The 27051-nt window shown below is 39.9% G+C and overlaps 1 protein-coding gene across 3 annotated transcripts in view; it reads left to right on the top strand.

Annotated features, from left to right (window-relative positions):
• Positions 1-27051, top strand: part of megf11 (multiple EGF-like-domains 11) — a 147742-nt gene that overhangs the window by 19373 nt on the left and 101318 nt on the right. For 2 of the 3 annotated variants that reach the window (XM_066684559.1, XM_066684557.1), the window contains exons 2-3: positions 13835-13995; positions 16035-16158. In XM_066684559.1, coding sequence (XP_066540656.1) covers positions 16043-16158 — 116 coding nt within the window. In that variant the 5' untranslated portion in view covers positions 13835-13995; positions 16035-16042. The remainder of the gene's footprint in view (positions 1-13834; positions 13996-16034; positions 16159-27051) is intronic. The other variant, XM_066684558.1, reaches the window with a different exon arrangement.

Raw genomic sequence — 27051 nt, 5'->3', positions numbered from 1 at the left:
TCATAAAACAACTTTATTACCGCCAAATGTTACATGATGTATCCCTTTCAGCAGGTAATTACAAACAATGTGGTATGTCATTGGACTGTGTTATAGACAAGAGTGTAGGCACAGTACATCATTAATGGGCCTTGGCTGGTCTAGGCCCATTTACTTAGAAGTCAGCCCCGCCCGCAGCCGAATTCCCATTCATCCAAAAAAAAGGTCCCTTAATGGTAGTGAAAATGATACATAATGTAATTTGTCTGGCACTCATGAATGAAATAATGAAATGTGAACCCAAAAACATTGAGTTCTTGAATCCTCATGTGTTGTCCTTTAAAAAAAAAAAAACAAAGTGCAGTTTTTGTTTGATGGGCTGTAATTTCTGAACGTCCTTGAATTTCTGTTGCAAGAATTTATTTGAGCTGTACTAGAAAATGACACAACTATTGCAGTATTTAGAAATTGACATGATCATGTCATTGATGATTTAGTGCTGTGATTTCATTGCCATGGTGTGTTGTTAGTTGTTTTAGTAACTAGGTGTTTAAATACAAGGTTGTGCTTTATATGGTATGGTTTCTTTTCTCCTACAGGTTATGGTTGTTACAGTAAAGTTCATTAGTGGATGGTTGGTAGCTTCCTCACTATAATATCTGCCCCTGGATCACAAAAGCTGCCAAACAAATTCTGGCTATGTCTTGCTGGAAGTTCAAGATATTAAACTTACAATAGTCACATCTTTAGCTTAAGTATAACCACAGAGTTTTGATTAGTTCCTGTGCTTTATAACATTAACATAGGGGAGAGATTATAGGATTCAAATTAACATCAAACATCTCCTGATATTGAAAGTTACAGTTTCTGTACAAAACACATTTGCCTATAACATACTGCTTCATACTGCATGCATCCCATGGTGTAAACTTGGCTATATTTTATAGCAATTTAAGCCCCAGTCATACTAACTGGTGAGGATACTGACTATCCTCACTCTACCGTTTTTATGAGTCTTAGGTAGAATGTCTTTCTTGTACTCAGTATCCCAAGAATGACCCCTGTCCAAGACAAAATGATGGATCTGTATGTTATTGGTGTGGTGCCACTGTGTAAAGCCCCTTCGCTTATTCAGCAGCAGCAGGGTCCACAGCCTGCGATCAATGGTAGATATAGGCTGGGGCTGTAGGCCAAGTAGACTTAAGGCCGGCACCTTGGGCCCAAGTTCTGCCCGCTCAACACCAGTCGCCAATCTCATGAATAATGCACAGCCTCGTGATCTGTCACACTTTCTTTCCTCATTCTGAAGGCAGGCAGAATGGGGCAGACCCAAAGCCCAGCGCACAAGCTAGGGGCAGAACACAACTATGCCTTCCTCTGGTGACCACAGCATGGCGGCAGGTCCATCTTAATAGAGGAGAGATGTGGACTAGCAAAGAGGAAACAGCTGCGTGGTGAGCTTGTTTTACCATTCTGTACAGGTCCAGGGGTTGCAAAGGGGGAGGTTAACGGATGATACTGATAATGTCTGGATAGAAAGAGGCGGTGCAAAGAAGAGCAAAGCTTAAATAGCCACTGGACTCCTTAGATGTTTGTGATGGTGGATGGTGCTTTGCCGTTGCTGCTGAAAGTGCATATTTGTGTGGATCCTCAAAGGACATCGAACACAGATCTCAAGGTGGGAATCATGTAATTTAACATGAAATATTTATCACACCTACAGTGTGCGCAGCAGCTGACATTGTTTTGCCGTCTCTGCAAGATTCCACCTACACAGCTCTCATTAGGCTTCATTCAGTCTGTAATGTGATTTTCTTTCTTCTTTTTTTACTTTGTTTTTTTAAGGATTTTTCTCTTCCTTGGAGTAGTTCTTGCTAAATTTTTATCCTCCATAAAAATATTTGATTCACATAAAAGTGCAGGATGGCACTTGTCCAGGGAAAGTATTGGAAATTAATTTTAGAGCAGAATGTCAGAAAGCTCTATCACCTCCATGTAATTAGTGGTGTTGAAATTCACACAGTTGGGCTTTAATTGGCAGTGATTGCACAGAGCAGGGGCTGAGGGCTGTTTAATTGGAGACTGAGTGATGGCGGTAATGGCTCATTTGTTTGCCTGTGTGTGGTGAGGGACCCCTCATAATGACCTGCGTGGAGAGAGTGGCGTCAGAAGTGGAGGGTGCGGTGCAGTGGAGAGGGGTGGGAGTTGATGGTGTGAGAATAATCGTACTAACACACAGCATAAGCATGCACCCCAGTCCCGTCGGTGGAGCTGAAGCGGGTCTTCTAGTATGCTCCCCTACATGTGTGCAGTTAATCTGTTCACACAAAGGTCATGCTTTTCTGCTGAGAAACGAGGAGGTGTCTGTGACTTCCCTGCTGACTTTGCTTCACTGTTAGTATGGAGACTTTATCATAGGTACTTTTCAAGGACATTCTAAAGGTGGACCAGCGGAAAGACTGAGCATGTATATTTAATGGGTTGGGTATGGTAGACGGAGCAAATATGTCACCTCTCAGGAACAAGTGCAGCCAGGGGCACACCACCCCCATCCAGAGCCATCAGAGAGGCCACATCTTGCTGTCACATTTCATACACTCATGTCACGCTCATGGCCTCTTGTTCTCACTACATCAATACAGGAGGAACACCACAGGTTAATTAGCCATTAGAACAGTGCAGTTGACCTTGACAGAGTCAGAGTTTGGGTCAGGCACACCAGAGGGTTCGGGTTTAGGGTAATGGCTTTGTTTTCAGAATTCACATTATGCTCTTATTGCAGTTCTGCACTCATGTGAGACTCCATGGCCTTCGTGCTTAAAGAAATCATAACTCATCTCTATCAGTTATTTCCTCCTGGTGGGTGTGGAGATTTAGATGCCGTGCATTTGTTTGGCACATGGGGCTAAAGTGAGTCAGGGTGGACAGCTTCACTTAAATGAAGTGTGAAGTAAATGCGCAGCAACTGATCTGGCTGTGCATTTTTGAGCTTTAAACTCATCAATAATCATTCCCAGAGAGCAAGGATAAGGGACACGCCACCCACCACTTGGGCTTCGGAAGGCAGGCAGTGCTTTTCTCCTCATTGCTCCTTGTCTGCTTCACACACCACTTACCCTAAGACATTTGGGACGGGCCTCTCCCCCACCCCCCCTTCCTCGCCCGGACTCTCACATCCTCGGACGCTGACACCAAATAAATGAAGACACAGAACAGACTTGGAGGTTCCGAGCGTGAGGGGCGATGGTTGAGGTGTGAAACCACTGGGCTGTAAAATTGCCCTGGCAGCCATGCTGTTGTTTCAGCATTTCATGGCGAGTTGCTTTGCCTGCTTTCCTGTATCCTTCTAGTCTCTCTTCCATTCAGTCTCTCTCTCTCTCTCTCTCTCTCGCTCTCTCTACATTCCCCTTTCTAAACCTCCCTTCATTGTGCTTATGCTGACTTCAGCCCTGGCTGGAGGGTCTACTCAAACAGGCCAATAAAAAGCAATAACTGATCATCTTGTTTGGTATGCACCACCATCTGGTACCGTGATGGAAACCTGAGGAATATAATATTCCACTGTTATTCTGCCTTTGCTTCAAGCCTGGTTCACAGACAAGAGAGGAGGCTTCCAATGCCCAAATGTAGTGCCAGCTTCTAAAAAGCACAACACTCATTTGTTCTCATTAGCAACATGATATGCAGCAGACATGTATTATCCCATTATTATGCAAGTAGTCACAGAGAGTAATTGACTAGACTGTGGCAAGGGCATCTGGAGCCTTGTGGGAGACAAGCGACCCCTGATGGTGCTGTGTGACTAGGGCAGTGTGAGCACAGCTTCTGAGCTGCAAGCAAATGTGGTAATGGCTACCATGTGGCATCATCTGTAGTTTATTAATTTCTTGAGCACACATATACAGAAGAGCATTTACAAAAGGCAGACACATGTATGGGAGTGCAGAAAGGCTTTCATGGCAGTGCATACAGTTAGATTACCTGAGAAAGCCTTTGGAGACTTCACTCACTATTTGTTTAATTAAGCCTGTTTTCAACTTTCTGTTTGTTTGAGGCTCAAGCATGTCTTACTGAGACTGTCACAAAGTTCAAGAACGAGGTCTTTGTCTCTTCTTGGAAGTAAATCCAATTAAGAATGCCACAGTGCATCCGACTCAAGAAAGGAATGAGCTATACGGATATAATAAACTTGATGGCACAACAGTGGGCAGTGAAAAACCTATCATGGAAAATCTATTTATATAACCATATAACATGTGCTCTAGTTTAAAGCCAGTGTTTTTATTAGGAGGTAGTGTGATTGAGATACATGGATGGCTTCTGTGTAGTTGGTGTTACCTGCTCTTGCAATATTTACTGTATAATACCAGAGATATATCCTACACCACCACAGCCTTGCTGTCTTTTTTTTGCTTTAACAAACTGAGGATTATGGTCTAATACAGACTTGGAGGTCCTGTGCCAGCTGACTCTGTGATTTTCCTGAAGTAATATGACTAGTAAACTTGGCAATAGCACAGTGCAAATTGATGAAAAAAATAAAAAAATCTTGGTGACAGCTGCTGCTGACCATTAGAACTAAATTGACTTCAAGTTTAAAAACCTTTTGTTCATTTATTGATTTACTTTATGCAAACCATAGGAAGATGCACATTTTCCAACATCTACAATCAGAACTAAAATTTGAAATTATATTATTCATTTATATAACATTCATTCATTTTCTGTAACCACTTTGTCCTGTTCAGGGTCACAGTGGTTTGAGAGCTTATCTGGAATCTCTGGGCACAAGGCAAGAACACACCTGGGACATCACAGGGCATTACACAGTCACTCACACATTCACACCTGTGGGCACTTCTTAAAAACCAGCCCACTTGGTTTTCGGACTGTGGGAGGAAACTGTAGCACCCAGAGGAAACCCAGGCAGATTCAGGGTGAACACACCAAACTCCTCACAGAAAGTGACCCTCAGCAAGGATTGAACTCACAATCCCAGAACCCTAGAGCTTTGTGACAGCAACACAACAATTTGCATCACTGTGCCACCTCTTAACAATATTTATTAACTATAAATATAAATCATAATTAACGTATATAGCAATTGTATAGAAATGCAGTTGTTGAATTTCCTCTGTGCTGCAGGTCAATATCTGTCACGCCCTTGTCCTGTTGTGTGTTTTCCCCGCCATGTGCTCTCTTAGCACATGGCTCTGTTTGTTATTGTCCATGTCTCCGTCCTAGTCCTGCCTTTGTTCCTCTTCCTCCTCGTCAGTGTCCTCATCAGTGTCATTTGTAACCCCCCCCTCGTTATCTGTTTCAGGGGTCCCTTGTCTGTGTGGTGTATTTAAGTTCCCTTGTCTTTCCTCCTTGTGTTGGACATTCCATGGTTGCTTGTCTGTTTCTTGATTTGATTCACATCCCTGGTCTGTCTGTTTCTTCCATGTGCTTTGTGAGTTGTTTGGTTTGCCTATTTGTATTACTCTGTTTAGTTCTGTGTTCTAGTTTAGTTCTGTGTTCTAGTTTAGTTCTGTGTTCTAGTTTAGCCTCTTTAGCTCTCTCTGTCCAGTACCCTGTTTGTCCAGTTCTCTTTCTATGTCTCTGTCTAGGTCATTCTTTCAAAGTCTCTCTCTGTCTAGGTCTTTAAGTATTCTATCTAGTTTTTAGTCTGTCTTTTTTTTTATATTTTAGTTGTAAATAAAGTCAGCGTGTGCGTCCGCCTCCGCGTTCCTGACAATATCATGCTATGGCAAAAAAGCCAATGGTACAGTGCATATTTTTAGAATATTTCATGTCACTTCAGGTTTCAGACATCCAAAAAAGCAACAACAGCATCAGCTCTCAGGAAAACAGAGTTCAATCTCATCCCAGCTCTTACACATCAGGCAAAATGGCTTCACAAATCTAGACAAGTTGCTTTGTTTTCAAAAGGTTAATTGACAAACTTTTATTAATAAGAGTTTTGTGGCCAACTTAATGATGACTACAACACTGTACAGGAACTTAAAGATTGTAATATGCCAAAACTAGCCTACACTCTTTTTTCACAGAGAAATACGCCATTGTGTTTTGCTCTCATATCTGCCTCAGTGCAAGGAACTGGCCAAAGGTGACTGGCAATATAGGGCTGCAATTTGAATTATTTTGAATTTTATTATATAGTTGTAGTTTGTCCTTATGTATGCAGAATTTGTGAAAATAAATGAAAGAAAAACCAAAAGGAACAAATTATGCCCTTTGTACTACTTCCATAATTCCTTCTACTAAACCAAATCAAATTTATTTGTATAGAGCTTTTTACAACTGATGTTGTCACAAACCAAACCCAGGTTAACCGTGTAGTGGAGCTGTTTTCTGTTCTGTGGTCTGAATTCTACTACCAGCTCAGGCATGTCTATTGATTAACAGGCCAGGTTTGTTTGAACAGGAAATCACAAATGCATGCCTTCAGTATCAGAACTCTTGCTAGGTGGACAATTTTCTGTGTCAGGTAGCTTAAACAGTTGGTACCTTTCCATGTAACAGTATCTAGCCACTGAGTACAGCTTGGACATTTGCTTGTTTCCTCTGCTTTAAGAAGGGAAGAGAGTCCAGGACAGGGTCTCCTCCCTCTGCACTTGTCCATGTCAGGAGACGCAGGCTGTGAGTAAGCCAAGGTTATTGCAATGAAAGATGGCGTTGAGATTAGCAGGCCGTTCCTGGGCCTGGCGCTCTCAGCAGCGTGGAGGGAGCCGTTTCACTTGATTTATGAGGGTCGCCACCATCAGCACTCGCCACATGAATAAACCATGTGCCCAGGATTAAACTCCTGTTAAATGACCTAGAGTGTTTGCCAGGTGTCCCCAACAACTATTTACAATGTACACTTACCTAGCCCCTTGTAGGCAGTCAAAAATGTTGATCCCAAAGTGGGCTCTGGTCATTTATCTTATAAATACTGATTTCTTAGGGTTTTTCTTTTTAACACTCAGGTGACTGTCATTTAAAAGACGTTTATGGGGGTCCGGTGTATACTTAGCATAAACACCTGTTGAGTCTGGGGTATTCTTATAAACTATAGGCATTTTGCAGTGCTAGTTAGTGCTTTTATGTTGAAAAGTTACATGCACATGCACAAAATACACACACACTCTGAGTGTACAGATGGAGGTGGGCCACTGCAATTTAACACATCATGGGTCTCCTAATGGTGCATGGCTCCTAATGAGGGCTCCAGCAGACATAAGCTGCAAGGTCAGGTAATGGTCAGTGTGTGGCACAGCCAGTAACCTTTAGGTGGTGGAGGTCAGGGTTTCAGTGTAGTTGTGTGTTCATAATCGCAGCAATCCAAGAGTGTTTCTTTATTGTAAGATAAAGTTGGACAGTAATGTTGAAGAAACTAGGTGTTTCCTAGCTTGTTACTTGAGGCAGAGCTTTATTATAGACAAGAGAGGAGTGGTTATAGTGACACAGGCTGCACAAACAATATGGAGCAAATTGTCGCTGTCTAAAGAAACAACACTCAATTTGTCAATTTTTAGCTTTCTTAATCATTTTAACACAGCAGCTGTCATTCACATTGTGTGAAAATTCATCATGAATGAACTAATAAAAACGCTCGAAAATTAAGTCTTTCTACAAGGACTTCCAATGCAAGTTAAGATGGTTTTCCTTCTCCTTTATACTTTGGACAGAGGAGAAATGTGACACTGCATTAAGGCTCTAGACAATTCAAACTTGCTAAAAAATATATTTTTCTGAAGCATAGAAACATGCCATGTTTATTCATCACGTAAAATGGCTTTTAAAACTCTTAAGGTTCTAATAGGGCTCTAAGGTCTTATCATTTCCTTACATGGGCCACATAGCTGTAATTTCCTGCCAGTGTGAAAGCCTTTCTTCATTAAGAGAAACAATGTAAGGCCAGACAGGGGAGAGGTTTGCATGTGTATTTGTTCAGCGCAGTGACCAGGTGTTTAAAATAGATATCCACTTATTTCTGTTTATCACATACTTGTCAGGTAACTGTTGACCAGTTTTAACACAAGTTCACCCAAAAGCCAACAATGATGACTTCAAATGATCCTAATAATTCAGAAACAGACTCTAGCTAAGAATGTAGGAATAAATGAATTCTGTCTTGGGCTGAGACGAAGTTGAATAGTGAGCATGCCTCCTTGAGGGAGGTAGGGACTGGTTTATCGTTTTGAGGGCTGCCAGCAGGCCCAGAACATCACTCGGAGAGGGCCGCAGATGCCGGGGGCTCAGGGGATCAGCTAGTTAATTGCATTGAGCTCTAATAAGTCACACATTGAAGACACGTGTCTTGAATCATGTAAATGTCTCTTCTGGTAGATAGTCAAGAGGACACTGGAGTTTGAGTCTTTTGACTGTTCCAAGGGTTCTTTGCGACACTCATTCTATGCGAACCAGGCAGAAGTTACCTAGTCTGAACTAGATGTACAAATGCTTTCCCTAGTTATATTTTATGCAAGTCTCAGTAAACTCCTGGCTGTATTAGATCCACTGGTCACAGTTGCACACCTCCCAAGTGAATCATACAGGCAGTATAGCTTTCCCCTGTGCTGCACAATGAAAGAGACCACAAATCTTTAACATGGGAGTTTGGGTTTTGCAAATTGGACCTTTTTGTACTTTGACGCTTTGTGAGAAACACAGATAAGTGAACTCAAAGGAAGAGAGTGTGTGTGATGGGGGGTGCCAGGCAGACAGTGGACAGAAACACAGCCAAGCCACCAGCATATTGATCTGAGGGTTGGGTTATTGTTCTGTGTTTACAGACTGAAGGATGGTTACGTCTCACTGTAAAAGGCAAAATGCATGTTTTTTTTTGTTTGTTGGTTTTTTTTTTTCATAGTGCCGCCATATCCACTAAAACGCATATGTCACAGTATATGCCAGCAAAGCGGATGGTAATGTAGTTTGGCATTTCAATAAGACAGTTTCTTGTCTGAAAAGTATTGTCTGTGAAGATTAAGAAATAACCTGGAGGCAATGAAACGTGATGGAAAGGAGTTACTTTTTCCTTTCTTTTTTTATTTCTGTTTCTGCTCAGAATAATTTGTTTGCTGATATTGCTTTTATTTTGTTTGTTTGTCTTTATTTTGCTTTCAATTTAAATGTCAATATTTTGTGTGTTGTATTTATTGCGGTATGATTAGGCTTTTAAGTGCTGCCTTCATAGTACAATCAACCAGTTTGTCCATTTGTGTTATTTTTATCAGTGGTGTCACTACAATTGTATGAAGATTGTTTTTTTTTCTGGATTTTGGATTTTTTATTTATTATTTTGCTGAATATTGGCAGTAAAGTTTTCTATTTGGTAACGTTTGGTGGCATGGTGGCGCAGCACGTAGTATCACTGTCACACAGGTCCTGGAGGTTGTGGGTACAAGTCCTGCTTCGGGTGACTGTGTGTTCTGTCATAACTCATAACTATATAAACTTTATTGTTTTTGGAAATACGTATACTACAGAGGTGAAACTGAGGTCCTTCTTAAAGAAACATGTTTATTTCAAACAGCCCCTAGCTCAACAATGCACTTAAACGATTAAAATTGGAGCCTTTTTTTATTTTTTATTGTTGGCAGCAGAATGTTATTGAGTATCGTTTAAGGCTGATAGCATCTCAGAATTTATTCTCAATTTAAGGTGGGAGTAAATGACTCAAATATATTTATAATGCCATTTAAAGTGGAATGGAGCATGGAACCATATGAGGTGGAACAACAGTGAGTTTGTAATTCTGGCTAGAATGCATTCATATTTGCCTGAGAGGTCTAGTTTGTCATTAAAAATGAAGTGAAATGAATGAATCAGCAAATTTCTACAGCTACACCTGCTTACAAGAGCATATACAGGTGGCATATCAGTTTACATTTCAGTCATCACTCACTCCGCTGTGGTTCCCAATCTCACCTCCTCATCCTGATTTAATTTCCTGTTGTTTTAAGGGTCACTTGGGAAGTGAAATCAGGATGGGGAGGTGAGACTGGGCACCACAACATGGCCCTGTCCCTGCACCTGCGCCGTGTATCTCCTGACACAAAACAACCCCATGTTACATGCTGGGCCAACATAGCTACGTTTTGGAGGCTGTTCCTAACTTTGGCAGATGCTTTAACTTACTTGAGGTTTTTACATTGTGATAATTAACATTAAAAATGTATCACTAACCATCAGGGATTTTGTAGCATGGTTGACCTTGAAACGGCTCATTTCTACTGAGTAATATGAAAGTGGTACAGACATTTAGATTACATACATATCCATAAAAAAACGTTGTCGTACTTTTAATTGATTAAATTTTACTAGTTACTTGTTACTAAGTCCTTTCTGGTACCACAGCATATTACATTTTTAAAAGGGTGCCGTCTTTTGTTCCTTTCCTACAGATAAGCATGGATTCCTATAAAATCATACAGTTCCTTCCTTCTGGAAAGTCTGCTCTCAAACCTCAGCACAGCTCTCACATATCATCCAGTTAACATTTGGTTGCACACTTCATTAGGTCCTATAATGAAACAAGTGATGTTTTTATACATTCCACTGTGAGAGTGGGATAATGTATTCACTTCCATTCTGTTTCTCTGAGGTTGTTGCCTCTAAGTAAAACAGTACATATAAATGAGGTGAGGAGAGATAACAACTGTTGAAAAATGTATGGATAACACCAATAGTGGAAACTAATGAGAGTACATTGTGTTTGATACTGTACTTAAAGTCTCTCAGTGAGACTTTTAATGGGATATTGTTTACAAAAGCTTTAATGTACGTAGACTTTACTGCTTATTTGTTTAAAAGAAAATTCCTTATGCATACGTCAGTAGCTCTGAGAAACTTTCCAACTCCATCAGCCACTATATAAACACTTTATAAAGACAGTGGGTTTGAAATGCAGTAACAACTTGCTGACTGTTGACCCTCGCAACTATAGCTCTGTCTGTGACTTTGAGGGGGCAAAAAAATCTCCAGCCCTTTCTTTCAATTTCAAAAAATAAAAAATAAAACAAAGAGGCAAGGTCATCGCTTTGATTTTCTAAAGTAACAGTGCCTACCTACAACAAAAAGTGTGGCTATTACAAGGAGCTATTCTTCAACTTTCACTTCATCATGTTTTGAGAGTGAAATTGCAAAGTGAACTCAGTTACACCGAATCAGTCTTTTCTGCAGGAAGGAAAACAATGAGAAGAATAAGAACAACAAACTATTCATGTTTATTAATGCAACCTTGTTATAATACGTTACCATAAAAGATCAAACACCAAATAACTAGGCAGATTTTGCAAAACCCTAGCATTGCTCTCAAAACATAGATTTATTTTGGTCTGCCCACATCAGCGGTGATAATCTACGCTAAGCCCATGTGTCAGACAAAGTATGTTAGACCTCTAGCTCTAATTTGCATAATTGTAAGATTTGTTTGCTTTGTAGAGTAACAAATGAAGTAAATACCATTCTTGCTGATGCTGGTATCCAGTAATCCAATAGACTCTGTAATAACTGTAGACCAAGTCCCTTTTAAGCAATGAGTAAGTCTTACTGCTGAAACTTACTGGGCTGTTTATAAATGTATCAACGTGGATATTAATAATTTTTTCAGTTTTTAAGGTCTTTCAGACATCTCTAAAAGGTTTTCCCCATTTTATATGATTTTCCTTTACAACATTTCTTCTTTTACACAAGTAAATGGTTTAGCTAATGGATATGTTTATGTGATAAACTGGTGAAGTGCTTAAGTGTGAGAGATGGCTTATGGATTATGAAACATGCATAATTGATTTATTGCAATGATTTTAGATCTTTCCGGTGTTTTGCTCATTTTAACTGCTTGGGCATTTAATGCTTTAACCTGCTTGCCTGAAATTCTCTGTAAGCTTATCAAATACTGAGTAATTAAATATTCAGAGGTGCAATAAATTGTGCTTTTCCTCTGCATGGTACCTACTGTACTCTACTTTACTCGGCTCTATTTGCTTTTTTGCCTAACGCCCCAACAACCCTGAAATGTAGCAGAGACAAAGGAAAACACAGGATGTAACTAGAACCACAGGCTTTGGAAACAACAACAGTGGCGGTAAAATTAAGTGTTTACTCATTTTGTATTTGCATGTTGTTTTTGTTTTTTGAGACTGAACAGAGCTCTGTTGTGCGTCAGTTCAGACAGATCACTAGAATCTGTTTGTTCCATGTTGTTTTGAAGTTGGTGATGTGAAATATCACAGGTCAATCCACAATGTCTTATAGGTGTCCTACTGGGTTAAGATGCACTGACATTCCCAGTCACCTGAAGAACAGTTGATTTTGCAAACCCCACTAATGCATCAGTGTCACGGTCACTGAATGTGCGGTTCTGGTCACACAGTACAACTTTATTTTTTTATGTCTCTCCCTATTGATTGAAATATAGAGATAGATTGATATAGGTAGATTGAAATGCAGGCCAGTCGAACAGTTTTTGTGACAGAACATCATACCGTCTGTGCCCAAATAATGAACCCTCTTTCAAAGCCACTAAGATCTTTTCCTCTTCTCATCTTGCACCAAATTCGAGGTCAACTTGGCCTTCACAGCGTTTTGTACTTGCTCCATTGTGGAGTAGGATGTCAGCTGCTTAATTGTATTATGCAGTACATTTATCTGGAAAAGTCATGTATTCAGGTATTTAATCCTTTAATTTTTCAGCTGTCTGTAATTTCATACAATATTAAACATCTGTTTGTGGAACCTGCAAGCCACTCTTAGTTGAGATGCTCAGCACATTCAGAGGACAACACAAAGTGCTTGACCTGTGCCATTAAACAATGCAGATGCTCAGTTTGTACAGGTACAGTGATGTGTGCAGAACATCTCAGTCAGTCTGGCTTGAGGTGTACTGTAACGAAGCATTAGATCAGCACCAGAACCAGATTGCAGGACACCTCAGCATGTAGCTGGAGCTGCCATGTTGGAGGTCAATGGCATACAGCCTGTCCCCTCCAGTGTGCTCCCAGCCCATCCTCCTGCTCTCACCCCATTTCCTGTCCTAGCCTCCGGCTCCCAACCCAGCCTCCTCTGCATCTAAAGGAGCAGACTGATAAATTATGCATCCCTGCAAGTGGAAAAGAGGCCAACGTCCCTTTTGTTTGGTGCCTTTTTTCCTCTCCATGCCCACAGCCTATATGAGAGAGAGAGATGAAGAGAGTGAGAGGACCAGGTAGCTGACCTCTGCCCAAACGCAGGCGGAAATACAAGCCATGTAATGAGTTTGAGGAATACTAGACTCCTGCGTAGACATCCCCTACAGCCACAGCATCACTTCGATTTGTCATTAATGCACACAAAGAACCTGTTTTTGTCTGGTATTGTTGAGAAGCCTCTCGAGATGTATGCTATGAGATGAACAGTGATGACACTACAGGCTCTTAAGATAATGCAGGCTTTCACCTCAGTGTGCCTGCAGGAGAAGAATAAGCTCCGCAGCTCATCTCCTCCAAACAGAAGGACACTGTGTAGTTTTTATTTGAGGGATTTAGCAGGTGTTATGTTCAGTCCCACGGTACCGTTTACTGAGGCTCTAATCTTCATCTACAACGCATTCTGAATTTTCTCATCTGAATTATTTTCTTCAGGCATTTGGAGGCCTGTCTTTATCTCAATCAACATTTGTATACTCACTGTTTATCTTTCTTTCTGTGTCTTTTTTCCCTCTCCCCTTTCCTATTTTCTGCTTCTTAATCTAGTCTTCTTTAGTAATGTGATTTTGCAACACTGTTGTCTCTTCTCATTTACAGACCCATCTTTCTCTCAATCAAACCTGTTTATCTCTCACTTTCTCTTTCCTTCTCTCTCCCTTCTCCGCTGTCTCTATTCCCAGGTGACTTCACTTCCCTTTTTCGGGCCATTAGTGAGTTTGTCTGCCTATTTTTCCGCTCCACAGCCCTCACAGAGCTGGCGTCTTTGGTCCAGACTGACCACGACCCTCTTCAACTTTAACTCTTGAAGCTTTCCCCCGGAGCCACCAGCCTCTGGTTTGAGGTGATGCTTTCTCCCATTTTTCTTAAACTCTTCTCAGTCATTCACAGAGGCGTCATTCTCAGAATTCAGCCTCCATTAGGATCATCCACACATCAAGAAGGAGAGCACAGTAATTTGATGTCAAGGCCCTCATTAGTGTTTTCTGCTGAAAGCCACAAGAGTATGTCACATTCTCACAAATCATCCAGAGTCTGTGGGAATGACTGAGAACTTCAAATGCATTTTGATTAAAGACGGAGCGAAACCCAATAATCTATAATACATGAGCTTCATCTGACCAAACATCGATTGAGAAAGGCTGGCCATCTCTCATGGACTGTTTTTCCAGCTATGACAGAGTCTGTAGCACTACATTTTTTAGTCTTATTTTAAAAATTCTTAGAAAGGAGCTTTAAACATTACTCTTTCTAAAGTAAAAGGTCACCGGCAGTATGAGGTGGTCTACTTATGAGTCCAGTTATGAGACCTGGAGAACCATATGCAGCCATTAGCATTTCAGTGTAATACAGCAATTCTCGATTGACTCAGAGCAAAGTACACAAACGGAGAAATATGTATGTGTGTGTGCGCGCGTGTGTAAGGGGTGTGCATGAATTAATCATCTTGGAGTAGAAGGCTACAGGGTTCTAACCCCTGCCTCTTTCTATGAACTAGTACTCCTGGGAAGTGAAGACAATTGATTTGTCCTCACTCATCAATGAACTGCACATGCCTTCGAGAGGCTGGAGATTAGCTCAAGGTGTGACACCCCATATTATCAAGCACACCACAAAGTGTACCACAGACAGAACCTTTTAAGATGTGCAAACCTATTACAGTGCAAATGATGGCTCTCTTTCCCAGGCATGCACCTGGGGGTTTACAGCAGATAGCAGCAGTACATTTACTCCAATAAGATGATCAGCAGAGGATATTGAGTCAGTCACAGCCCTTGGCTTCAGACTGTCAAGACTTACCTCCACTCTCTGCCGCATACCAGGGGATCTCATTAGTTCCATCACATGTAGCACACTTCACTATCACATCCCGGCATGTCATGTGTCATTCACATGCCCTTTGTGTAGATGCAAAATCAAGCATGCATCAATGTCTGTCACTGCTACGTCCATCCATCACAGTCGCGTGCTTCTCACCTGTCAGCTGTCTAATGAAATGTAATGTGCATCTTAAAAGAGTGGCCTTCCTGTGTGTTTCTACACGCACTCCTTTGTCACTGTCATGGAACAAATCTCCTTAAATCTATGAACAAGGGCTTGAGACCACCACCAGAAGGGCAGCCCTGGCCAGAGGTGGCAAATTCATGGCCAGAAAGTAAAAATCCATTCCAGAAATGTGTTTCTCCTGCTCTACCTCTGATGCTGCTGTTGTACTTTCACTATTCACTTTTGTCGCCTCTAGTCCTGGCAGTTGTTTTTTTTTTTTTTAACTGTAGCTTAGGGACATTTTCAACCAAGTTCCTTTCCTCACATCTAGCAAGAATGCAAGAACCACCATTAACTTACTTCAGGGTGAATATAGTATGCTTTAAATAGTCTCATATTTTTGCGATGCCAATCTATTTATTTTGTCGAAACTATCCAAATGGCATATAGAAATACCTTGTAACATTTTAAAAGATTTCAACAAGAATTTCTTGTTTTTTCAAAAGCTGTTTGTGAGCTTGTTAGAAAACACAATTTTGGTTCCATTTGTTTCTTTAATATCCTTAAATCTGGCGTAGTTTAGTTTAAATCCCCAATGTATATACATGATTCAAATACATGTTTGATGCTAGGCATTGCACCCCCCTACAGTCCATGACATAAATGCAGATGTAACATATTTTCACTTAGAAAATCTAATGTGTCATTTGGCCTGGTATGTTCAAACTTTCCATTGTAGCATTGATAATGCACACAACTCAGTCTCTTCTTTTCCGTATGGACAGTGAGTTAGGTTTGGAACTGTTTTAAAAAGAAAGTAGTCATTCCCATATTCTCACTTTGTCTTCCGTGCACTCCCCATCTCCCCCCCCACCTTTCTGTCTGCCGCTCTCTCAGGACTGGTGATGGGGCCTGTGCGGGCCTCGCCTTTAGCCCGGCCTGCGCTGGCTGTTCTGGGGCTCGTTATCAGCGTGTGGAGCCTCAACCCGGATGACCCCAACGTCTGCAGTCACTGGGAAAGGTGAGAGCTGTGTCTTTTTCTCCTGTGCTCCTCTCAGTCTTATCTTTCATTTAACACACTGCAGCATACACACAGCAATCTTCCACTCCCACCAACAGCTCACCGCACAGAGATCTTTTATTCAAAAGGCAAAGGGATTAGGATTGTAACATTATAGTGCAGCGATGTATGTCTGTGTAATTATTTGAGTATTAAACTGTGTCATGTTCTGTCATCTGCAGGGCTGAAGGTACCCAAAAGCTTTCACAGAATTTAGGTAATGAGAGGTGTAATGAGAAAAGTTCAGTCTGGCTGTTTAGTCCAGGATGTAAAATGGTCATTGTTAAAATTTGTATGAGTTAATTCAGTTGGGTTAAATTAGATGCTGGTGCGTCAGTGCCCATTGAAAATTTTCCGCTTATAACCGTTTCCATTGACATTATACATTCTATGCCAGGCAAATATTAAATGATCATTTTAACTGAAAGATTAAGAGAAAGATGAAGGGGAAAAGTCACCACAGATTTGTGTAATGCAGGTTTCAGGTACATTGAGTGCATATGAAATAATCAGAAAATTATTCTATTTGCGCCCAATAGAATTGTTTACAGATATGATGTGTGTAGAGGCTAAATCTCAAATACACCCACCATTTATAAAGTTTTAGAGAACATTAACCAACAACCAATCTGTGCCTTACAGGCTAATGTATGTAAATGTTATTTCTTTTGAATGGCTTCTCCTTTGCACTGGCTGTGTATGCAGCTCATTTTTCTTGGTAGCCTGTAGTCTTTTTCAAAAGAAAGTGTTTAAAGGCAAACTTCGGTTTTTAGTGATGGGCTTTTTAGCATGTCTTGGACCAAATTCATAAAATTCAGGCCCACAATTAATGTGATGTTAAGAGTAATTAACAGTATGATACATTTATTTTCCAATTCATCAACAAGAAATACTAGCCTGTGACCCACGTGTGTGATATGTGGCCCCACAGATCTTTTAACTCATTTGTGTGTACACCACTCCTCATGCAAGTCATCAATATATTATACGTGTACACCCGCTCAGTACATATTGCACCTGATGTATATGAGGAGGAAAGTGACTGGCTTGACAATGAATTCTGGTTTGCATGAACCTAAGATGTAAGATTTATGTGTTTCATTGTCATACGCACAATAAACAATCAGATACACTGAACAATTAAATTCATATTCTGTATTTATTCTGCTGGAAAAGAGAGATCAAGAACATATTGACATTCAGTATATATATTTCACTTTACAGTTTTATTAGGCACTGGGGTAAAGTGGCTTAAATACTGTTCATCCAAGATGGTGTCCTAATGAATGACCTAATGTCTAGCCTTGATTCAGTCAGATTCAGTGTGATTTTATTGTTTAGTTATGCTTATATATTTAGTCACCAGTGTGAGTAAACATCTAACAGCACAAATATTATATTTCATTTTCATTCACACCCACAAATGACAATATATTCCTTCAATATCAGTATAATTTAATAGAAAGACTAAACAACTCCTACTCACTTTCTTCTTATTCATTAACCTTCATTAGCGCTTTAGCACTTTCAGTCACAGAGAGATTTGTCATTTCTCTGTCCTTGCCTGTGTTTAGTAACAATTTATTAATTTCAGATTTACAAGAACTAATATAATATTATAAAAATATAATATAATACTTTAAAAAATGTCATATTTTAGTTAATTACAACTTTGTTCTCTTTTCTGTTTTCAGTCATATTTAAATAATCTAGCTCTATGTTTTCATTCTGCACACATATCAAAGTAGCTTTGTTTTTTTTTTTACAGCTTCCTACTTCTTAGTTAGCAGTGGCATCATGAACGACTTATTCTCTGCATTTATTTCCAAAATGTTAATAAAATAATAATAATAATAATAATAATAATAATAATAATAATGGTCAAAGTCTAATCTTTTCAACACTAGTATTCACTGAACATAAATATTACTCACACACACAGATCAAGTGGAAAACAATAATTATTTTATAATAAAGACTCATTTTAAGGTCTGGCATAAATTATAGTAGACAGTAAGTGGTTAGTTGTTGTAGTTGAATATTGATGGCAGGTTTAAAGACCTGAGCCACTTTGATAAGGGCCAGATTGTAATAGCCACACAATTGTGGGACTTATGGGGTGCTCCCTGTCAGCAGTGCTGAGTATATACAGTGTTTAGAGACAAACCAAGAACCAGCAGTAGAGTGTTTTGTGCCTAACACTTATTGATGTGTGATTTCAACAAAGACTCTTACTGGTCCAAGCAGACAGAAGGTACAAATCACAGAAGGTTTAAATGATAGTTATTGGAGCCCATATGTCACAGCACACACTATATCACATTGCTATGTATTCACAGCTTTGCCCCACAAACAAGTAAGTGTGTCCATGCTGACCCCTGTCCACCAACAAAATCGTATACAATGCGTCCTTGAGCATCGAAACCGGACACTAGAGTGACAGAAGAGAGTCGACTTGTCCAATGAGTTCACAGCCGAGTAGGTGTATGCTATTTACCTGAGGGAGTGATTGCACCAGGATGACCTTATGTGTCAAACAAACATTCTGTTTTTCTGACCATACTGTATTGCATCACATTCACACAGGAGTGCTGGGTCGAGACTGGGTCGATTTTTACCCCTTCTCTCAAGAGTCATGTACAAATTTCACTTCTCTGGAGTTGTTTCTGTTGAAAGAAATCATCGCAAACATTTAGTTTTGCCAGCTGCAATTTAGCTGTCACTGTAATCATTAGTAATGCATCTGCTTCTCTTCACTCTTGAATGTCCGTTTTCTTTTACAGATGTTGTATTGAGTGACTTATAGGTAAATTACCAGGTCAACTATATTGGGAAGTCTGCCTCACATTTAGAGTTAGCCACATCTAGTTCAACTACTGGTACATTGGGTTTGTTCTGCTTAGGCTTTGGATATTAACACAAACTGTAACTAAGTAATGTGATAATCTGTGAATATCTAACAAAAGCTTGAAACAGTTTTAGATCAAAAGATTAAAAGGAAAAAATATTCCCTTCAACACAATTTTGCAGTACATTTTTAAATGGATTTTCTATAAAAGTCCAGTTTTGTTTCTGTAATTGGTTAAAAAATCTTGTCATATTTAATACCGGTTGGTGTGTTGTCCCTGTGTCCAGTGTGGGTTCCTCCAGGTGCTCAGGTTTCCTCACACGGTCCAAAAACACACGTTGGTAGATGGACTGGCTACTCAAAATTGTCCATATGTGTGAATGTGTAAGTGTGGATCACCCTGTGAAGGATTGGTGCCCCCTCCAGGGTATGTCCTTGCCTTGCTCCCAGTGATTCCAGGTAGGCTTTCGATCCACCGTGACCCTGAAACGGATAAGCACTTCTAGATAATGATTGAATTAATGAATATTTAATGCCTGTATTGAAATTGTCTCCAGTCAAGTTAATCAGATAGTTTTCTAATGTTGATTCATATTTACCTGATTCTTCTCCTGTAAATGTCATGTGCACTCCTCTTTATATGAATATAAATATATCTTGATCTTGAACCTTTATCTTTAGGAAGTACCTCTGCAGTAACGTATCTCTTCCTTACTCCACCTCTTCCATTTTATTTATTTATTTTTTAATGACAAGCTGAAGTTCAGGATCAATAAATATATTTATTTATTATATAGTTTGTGTTATCCTATTACCTTGTTGGTTTTAATTCACATAATAATACTGCCAGCATCATCAGTAAATTCAACATAGCAAAATATGTTTTTAAGCTTGAACTGGACACCAAACAAGTAAACAAACTTCACACTGTGTTAATGAGAGATAAATGTATTAATCAACGATGTTATTAGACCTTTACAATACTGCACATTTTTTATGAACCAAGCCTGTTCACACATTTCCCCCCGTTATAGTTGTCACTCAAGATTGTAAACTTGAAGATTCATTTATATTACTTTTTGTACTTTCCATGTTAGTTTATTCATTTAGAACTTTTAATAGAACTGTGTCTAGTACTCGTGCATTTGTGCTAAAATTCAAAGCTTTGAACACTGCAAATGTCTTCTCCTTTCCATATGTGTAGATTAAAGCTTTATACGTCAGTTCTGACATTGTCAAATATTGACAACAAATTTACATGCTGCTTTTGGCAGCCCTAGAGGGATGCTTGTGGGCAATGACAGCATGAGGAAACAGCTAGCTATCTGCTATTGCCAAGAAGGATAAAGCCTGCATTTGACCTGACACAAGCTATGTTGAGACCACACAACACTGCCAGTTACCCTGTGGCATTATGTTTGCCAGGGCAATGTCACTGACAGCACTAATGATGATGATGAGGTGGTGGTCAGCCAGGCACAGTCAGTCTAGGCTTGAATGACCCTTGTGGCAACTTAGGTTATGGACCTCTCGTGTCTGACAAGAAGTGTCCACTAGAACCTGGATATGTTGACCTGCAGATCTGATATCACAATGCAGCCTCTCAGATTTAAGAAAGTATGAGGCTGTTGTTCAATGAGCTTAGTGCATACGTTATAAGCCTGCACATCACAGGGAGTCACATATTTTACACCAAAGGCTAGAGGTGGGTAAAGGTGTCCATATTAAACCCATACTCTTGTAATAATGCTTTAAGGAAAGTATTTAAGATACTGTGGGCCTTAATCATTTTGGGATTTATAAACCAAGCAAGTGAGGGATTGACGAGGGAACTGGGGTTATATGGTCAGATTTTATTAACCTATAATTTGATGCTGTCACGATTGGCCAAAGGGACAATGAGGTGGACATACACACAAGTAATATAATATAATATAACAAATAACAAAACTGAAAATAAACAAGTGCTGGGCATGGAGTTCATAAACTAAAAGATAAACTTTTACAAAACTAGACAGAAACAAACAAAAAACATCCATAAATCCCCTCTATGTGATGGTGTGAGTGGGGGTGGGTATGTAAACACAGTACCACAGACAACAACTTGGAAAGATAACAAGCACATGACAAACAAGGAAACTCAGAAAAGACACAAAGACTAGGAAAAACAAGTGTAACAGATGCTTTGTATATGTGTCTGTAAAGCTCTAACTTTGCAAAAGCCAGCGTGATTAAAAAAAACACAGTCTAAAAACACACATTGGTGGGTGGATTGGCAACTCAAAATGTCTGTAGGTGTGAGTGAGTGTGGGTGTGTGTATGTGTGTGTGTTGCCCTGTGAAGGACTGGCGCCCCCTCCAGGGTGTATACCTGCCTTGTGCCCAATGATTCTGGGTAGGCTTCAGACCCACCACGACCCTGAACTGGATAAGGGTTACAGATAATGAATGAATGAATGAATTGTACCTTATTATTATGCTTCTATGTTAATTTTTCACATGCAGTATGCTTTACCTTACATATATTTTCCATCAGTCCAGGCCTATATATCATTGCACTTTTTATTTGTACTTTTATTTTAGTTTACGGATTATTTACTGCATGTATTGTGCTGTATTTATCGTTTATTGTGGCATCAATTGCAATAGAGCGCATTATTAATACACTAAGATGTAATTACAGACTGTCATCTTTGCTACTGTGCTCTCATTTTGCATTCTTGTTTACACGTATTGTGTGCTGTTCTGAGTTCTGTGTACACAGCCCCTGTCTTGTTTTGTTGTTGCATCAAAGCCCTGAAGGAATGTATGGAAATTCTTCTGGAGTTTTAAATACATCCATTACTCTATTTAAAATAGTTTTTCAAATTTCCAGTTTGGGGATTATTAAGTGTTCATCAGTAATGCAACCTATAAGTTTAAAGCAATTGTCCTTTTGTACCTGACATTAATATGTACTCAAGACCTTTAATTTAAAAGTTCAGTGCTGTGAAAAATACATAGACCACTCTTTATTTATTTAATGTGCTTAAAATGCAACCACTATACAGTAACATTTACTGTAATATTACAAATTCAAATAAAGCCTCTATCTTTGCTACTCTCTGCTTTTTTAGGGTTGAAGAAGGTAAAAATGAGCAAGATTATTGAGTGCTTTCTGTGAGAGCAGAATAATTTTATATTGAATGCAGTATTTTACTGGGAGCCCAAGAAGGTTTTTGAGAACAGGTGTAATGTGGTGATGTGAGTAAGGAGACGAGCATTTGGAACCGTTTGCAGTTTTTGTAGTAATGAGGACTTAATGTCTGCCAGAAAAAGTGTTGCAATAATCATGGCAGCTTGAGACGAATGCATGGATAAGAGTTTCAGCAGCAGGCTGGTGGAGAGATGGTCGAATTTTACCTGTGCTGTGGAGGTGAAGGAAAGCTGTTGTCTTCTATTCCATGCTTTTATCTGAATTCCCATGACACAGGATGTTACCAACATTGGGAGGGTGAGGACAAGCATGTGCTTCCTCTGAGGCACACTGTGTAAGCCACCTCCTTTTTGTACTGCCACCTCCCACAATTTTGTTTCAGCTGCTCTGACACCTCTAAGGCTGGTCTGAGATGCTTAAAGAAGCCTGGTGGTTGGAATAAGATCCTGGAGAGGAATTTTTTACAGCTGCTTTTTTTTTTTTACTTGTGCTCCCTCAGCTAGCAAAGATATTGGAACCTGCAGTTCTCTGACATACTGAACCATGCTGAGATTAGAAAAATTTGAGTATTATTGCCATCAGGGCCAGCACTGTTCATCGGGCCCTCCGACTATAAAAGAACCTTCTCTGAATCTGAATCACCATTATGGAGGGATAAAATGTTTTCATATTTAAAAGGCTTCATCTTGAAGTGCACAACTTTTATCAGGACCTCTTTTATTATGGTGCACCTGAATAGAATAGGTTTCGATATCGCATTACTGACACAGCTTGCATATTTAGAACGTATTCTGGAGTTGGCAACCACCCCACGGTTTCTGAGAGTTTTAGATTTCCTTTGGCTCCTGCATGTATTGACATTTTGAGACAGTTGACAGGATGTGAAGGACAGCGTTAGGGGAGTGTTGATTTGGGGACACTTGCCAGCCTATAGAGATCAGTTACAATCAGTAAATGCTGAGGACATTATTGATCTTCTTAAGTTGAGCCATCCCTGGCGAGAGAGAGGAGATGACAAAGAGAAAGATCTTATATATATATGTGTGGGTGTGTGTGTGAGAGAGAGAGAGAGAGAGAGAGAGAGAGAGAGAGAGAGAGAGAGAGAGAGAGAGAGAGAGAGAGAGAGAGAGAGAGAGAGAGAGAGAGAGAGAGAGAGAGTAAAGATAAGTTGCTAAAAATTAAACAGGCCTTAAATTGATCAGTGCACTCTCGTCCTAATCAATCTTCGCAAGCATATTGCCGGAATAATTATGAGTTGTGCAGGAGGGTGTCAGTAATGAAAAATAAGCAGGAATGATTTCCTCCATCTAGGGGCGGACAAAATGCTGCTGGGATGTATGAGTTTACACATTGCCTTACAGAAGGAGGATATTTGGGGGTTATAGTGTCACCTTCTTGGCTGCAAAAAAAAAAAAAGCATTAATATGATTACTAAAGATGAACGTTTGTTATAGATTTGAAGTTGTGTTTTGAATCAAAATGTGAAAGTGGTCATTATTTCACCTGAAGGTTTTGGAAGAAATAATAGCAAACATAATTATGGAATGTGGAAAATAGCGCTGGGAGATGCACTGTGTGAACGCAGTGTTCCTGTGTGGTTGACAATAAAGGTGATTTTCATGTATATATTTATGTATATATTTATTATATATTTATAAAAATGAAGAAACTGAGATTCCAAGGTCCACTTACAGTGCCCTCCATAATTATTGGCACCCCTGGTTAAGAAGTGTTCTTTGGCTTCCAATGAATTCTTTTTTTTTTTGTTTTTAAATAATATAGATTAGATATTCAGATAGATTAGATAGATTCAACTTTATTGTCATTACACATGTACAAGCACAAGGCAACGAAATGTAGTTTAGCATCTAACCAGAGTGCAGTTAGCAGTAAGTGCAGAATGTACATATATAGAAAATATAGGCAGAGGTATGGACAAATATACATGTGAATATATTTATATATTATAACATAATAAATTTCGTTTGGAGAGAAAATATAAACAGGATGTACAGATGGAGTAGAAAATACAATAAATATGATTTACAGATAACATATATATACAGGTTGAATATGTTTTTATTAAGTGAATATGCAGAATATGTCTAACCAATTAAATATAATACAGTGGTCCCTCGCTACTTTGCGGTTTGCTGTTTCGCGGGTTTTCAATAAATATTAATGTAATGTAATTAATGTATATAATTAATGTATAATTAATATACGGTCGCTTGAAGTGCTGCTTGCCGACGTGAGATTGTAAACAACACATGATTGGTTGACTGATGAAAAGCGACCAACCAGAGAATGCTGCTCTGTATCCCAGTCGTTCGCGCTCAGCTGCATCTCTCTGCTCTTAAAATAGTGTACTTAATAGTGTACAACTACTAAAATAATGTATAAGTATTAAAATAAATATAGCGTCCCTACTTCGCGGATTTTCACTTTCCGTGGGTGGTCCTGGAATGTAACACCCACAATAAGTGAGGGATCACTGTATACAATTATGTACAATGTAAAAATAATATACAGAGAATGTAGTGCAGTCGATGACCAGAATACGGATGAGTGTGTGTTAACAGTGGACAGAGTTCAGTAAGGAGACAGCTCTGGGGAAGAAGCTGTTCCTCAATCTACTTGTCCTGGTCCAGAGGATCCTGAAGCGCCTGCCAGAAGGCAAGGGGACAAACAAACTATGAGCAGGGTGTGAGGAGTCTTTAAGAATGCTGCGGGCTTGATGCAGACAGCGTTTCTTCTGGATGTCCTCAACTGATGGATGTGGGGTCCCTGTAATTTTCTGGACCGTATTCACCACTCGCTGTAGTGACTTGCAGTCTGGAACAGTGCAGTTCCCAAACCAGACTGTGATACAGCTGGACAGGGCACTCTCAATCACTGGAGACAAATGTTGTTTCTTTAGCATCCTCAGAAAAAAGAGGTGCTGGTGAGCCTTCTTGACCAGGCTGGAAGTATTGGTGGTCCAGGACAGATCCTCCGATATGTGTATTCCCAAGAATAGCTGGCGACACGTTCAACAGCCATCCCGCTGATATAGATGGGGTCGTGCATGCCACCTTTCTCCCTCCTGAAGTCTATAAGTTTCTTTGTTTTGTTGGTGTTAAGAAGCAGGTTATTGTCAGCACACGATGTGACCAGATGTTCTATTCCTCTCTGTAGGCTGTCTCATCATTGTTGCTGATGAGGCCAATCACTGTGGTGACATCAGCAAACTTGATCATGGAGTTTGACTCATGAACAGTCTTGCAGTCATGAGTGAAGAGGGAGTAGAGAAATGGGCTTGGCACACAGCCCTGGGGCACGCTAGTGTTAAATGTGATGGTGGAGGAGTGGGTATGGCCTGACCTAACATGCTGAGGCCTGTTGGTCAAAAAGCTTTTAATCCAATGACAGAGAGAGGAGTCAATGCCCAGATCTCCAAGTTTAATGACTAATTTGGCTGGGATTATCATGTTAAACAGTGAGCTAAAATCAACAAACAACATTCTTGTGTATGTGTTGTTATTATCCAGATGTGAGAGCACAGTATGTAGCGCAATGGAAACGGTATTCTCTGTGCTTCTATTGTTGTGGTATGCGAACTGATGTGAGTCCAGTGTCGGTGGGAGACAGTCCTTTTGTTGAGCCAGGACCAGTTGCTCAAAACACTTCATAATGATGGGTGTAAGTGCTATATATAATATAGGACAACAATGCAAAAAATAGAAAAATCTAAGTTTTAATTCAAGTGCCTTTATTTGGTGGGAAAAAAATCACACATTAAGAAAAATGTTTTGAATGAAATTATGTGTGCCACAATTATTGGCACCCCTGGTGTTTGTACTTTGTAAAACCTCCTTCCAAGACAGCACTTAATCTTCTATAACTTTTCACAAGATGGGAGAATACAGAAAGAGGGATCTTTGACCATTCCTCTTTGCACAACCTCTCTAAATCGTCCTGGGTCTTCTCCTCTTCAGCTCACCCCACAGGTTTTCTATAGGGTTGAGATCTGGGGACTGAGATGGCCATGAGTAGAGCTTAATTTTGTGCCTTTTGAACCATTTTTGAGTAGATTTGATCACGTGTTTAGGGTCATTGTCTTGTTGAAAGACCCAGTGACGACCCATCTTCAGCTCTCGGGCAGAGGCCACCAGATTCTGATTCAAATTGTCCTGATATTTCAAAGAGTTCATGATCCCATGTATCCTTACAAGGTTCCCAGGTCCTTTGGAGGAGAAACAGGCTGATCCTCCCCCATACTTAACATAAGGTGTTTTTCTGCGTTATGCCAGACCCACTTAGAGTGTTTGTTGCCAAAAAGCTCTATCTTGGTCTCATCTGACTAAAGCACATGGTCCCATTTAAAATCCCAGTACCGCTTGGCAAACTCCACTCGTTTACGCTTATGAGTATAACTCAGAAAAGGCTTTCTCCGTGCATGCCTCCCAAACAGCTTGTTGGCATGTAGATAGCGCCTGATGGTTTTTTGGGAGACCTTGTAACCCCAAGATGCTTCCATTTGATTCAATTCCCTTACAGTGAGCTTTGGAGAACTTTGTACTTCTCTTACCATCCTTCTCACTGTACGTGATGGCTAGATACACTTGCGTCCGCTTCCAGGCTTGTTTGTCACAGTTCCAGATGTTTTGAACTTTTTTGATGATTGCTCTGACTGTAGATAAGGGCATCTGCAGGTGAGTGGCTATTTTCTTGTAGCCATTGCCTGATTTATGAAGGCTGACACACATCTGCCTTACTTGAATAGTGTGTTCTCTTGTCTTTCCCATGTTTAAGAGTGAGTAAGAGAAATA

The sequence above is a fragment of the Hoplias malabaricus genome, chromosome 11 (genome assembly GCF_029633855.1).
Source record: "Hoplias malabaricus isolate fHopMal1 chromosome 11, fHopMal1.hap1, whole genome shotgun sequence".
Taxonomy (NCBI): domain Eukaryota; kingdom Metazoa; phylum Chordata; class Actinopteri; order Characiformes; family Erythrinidae; genus Hoplias; species Hoplias malabaricus.
This window is presented reverse-complemented; position numbering and strand designations above follow the sequence as displayed.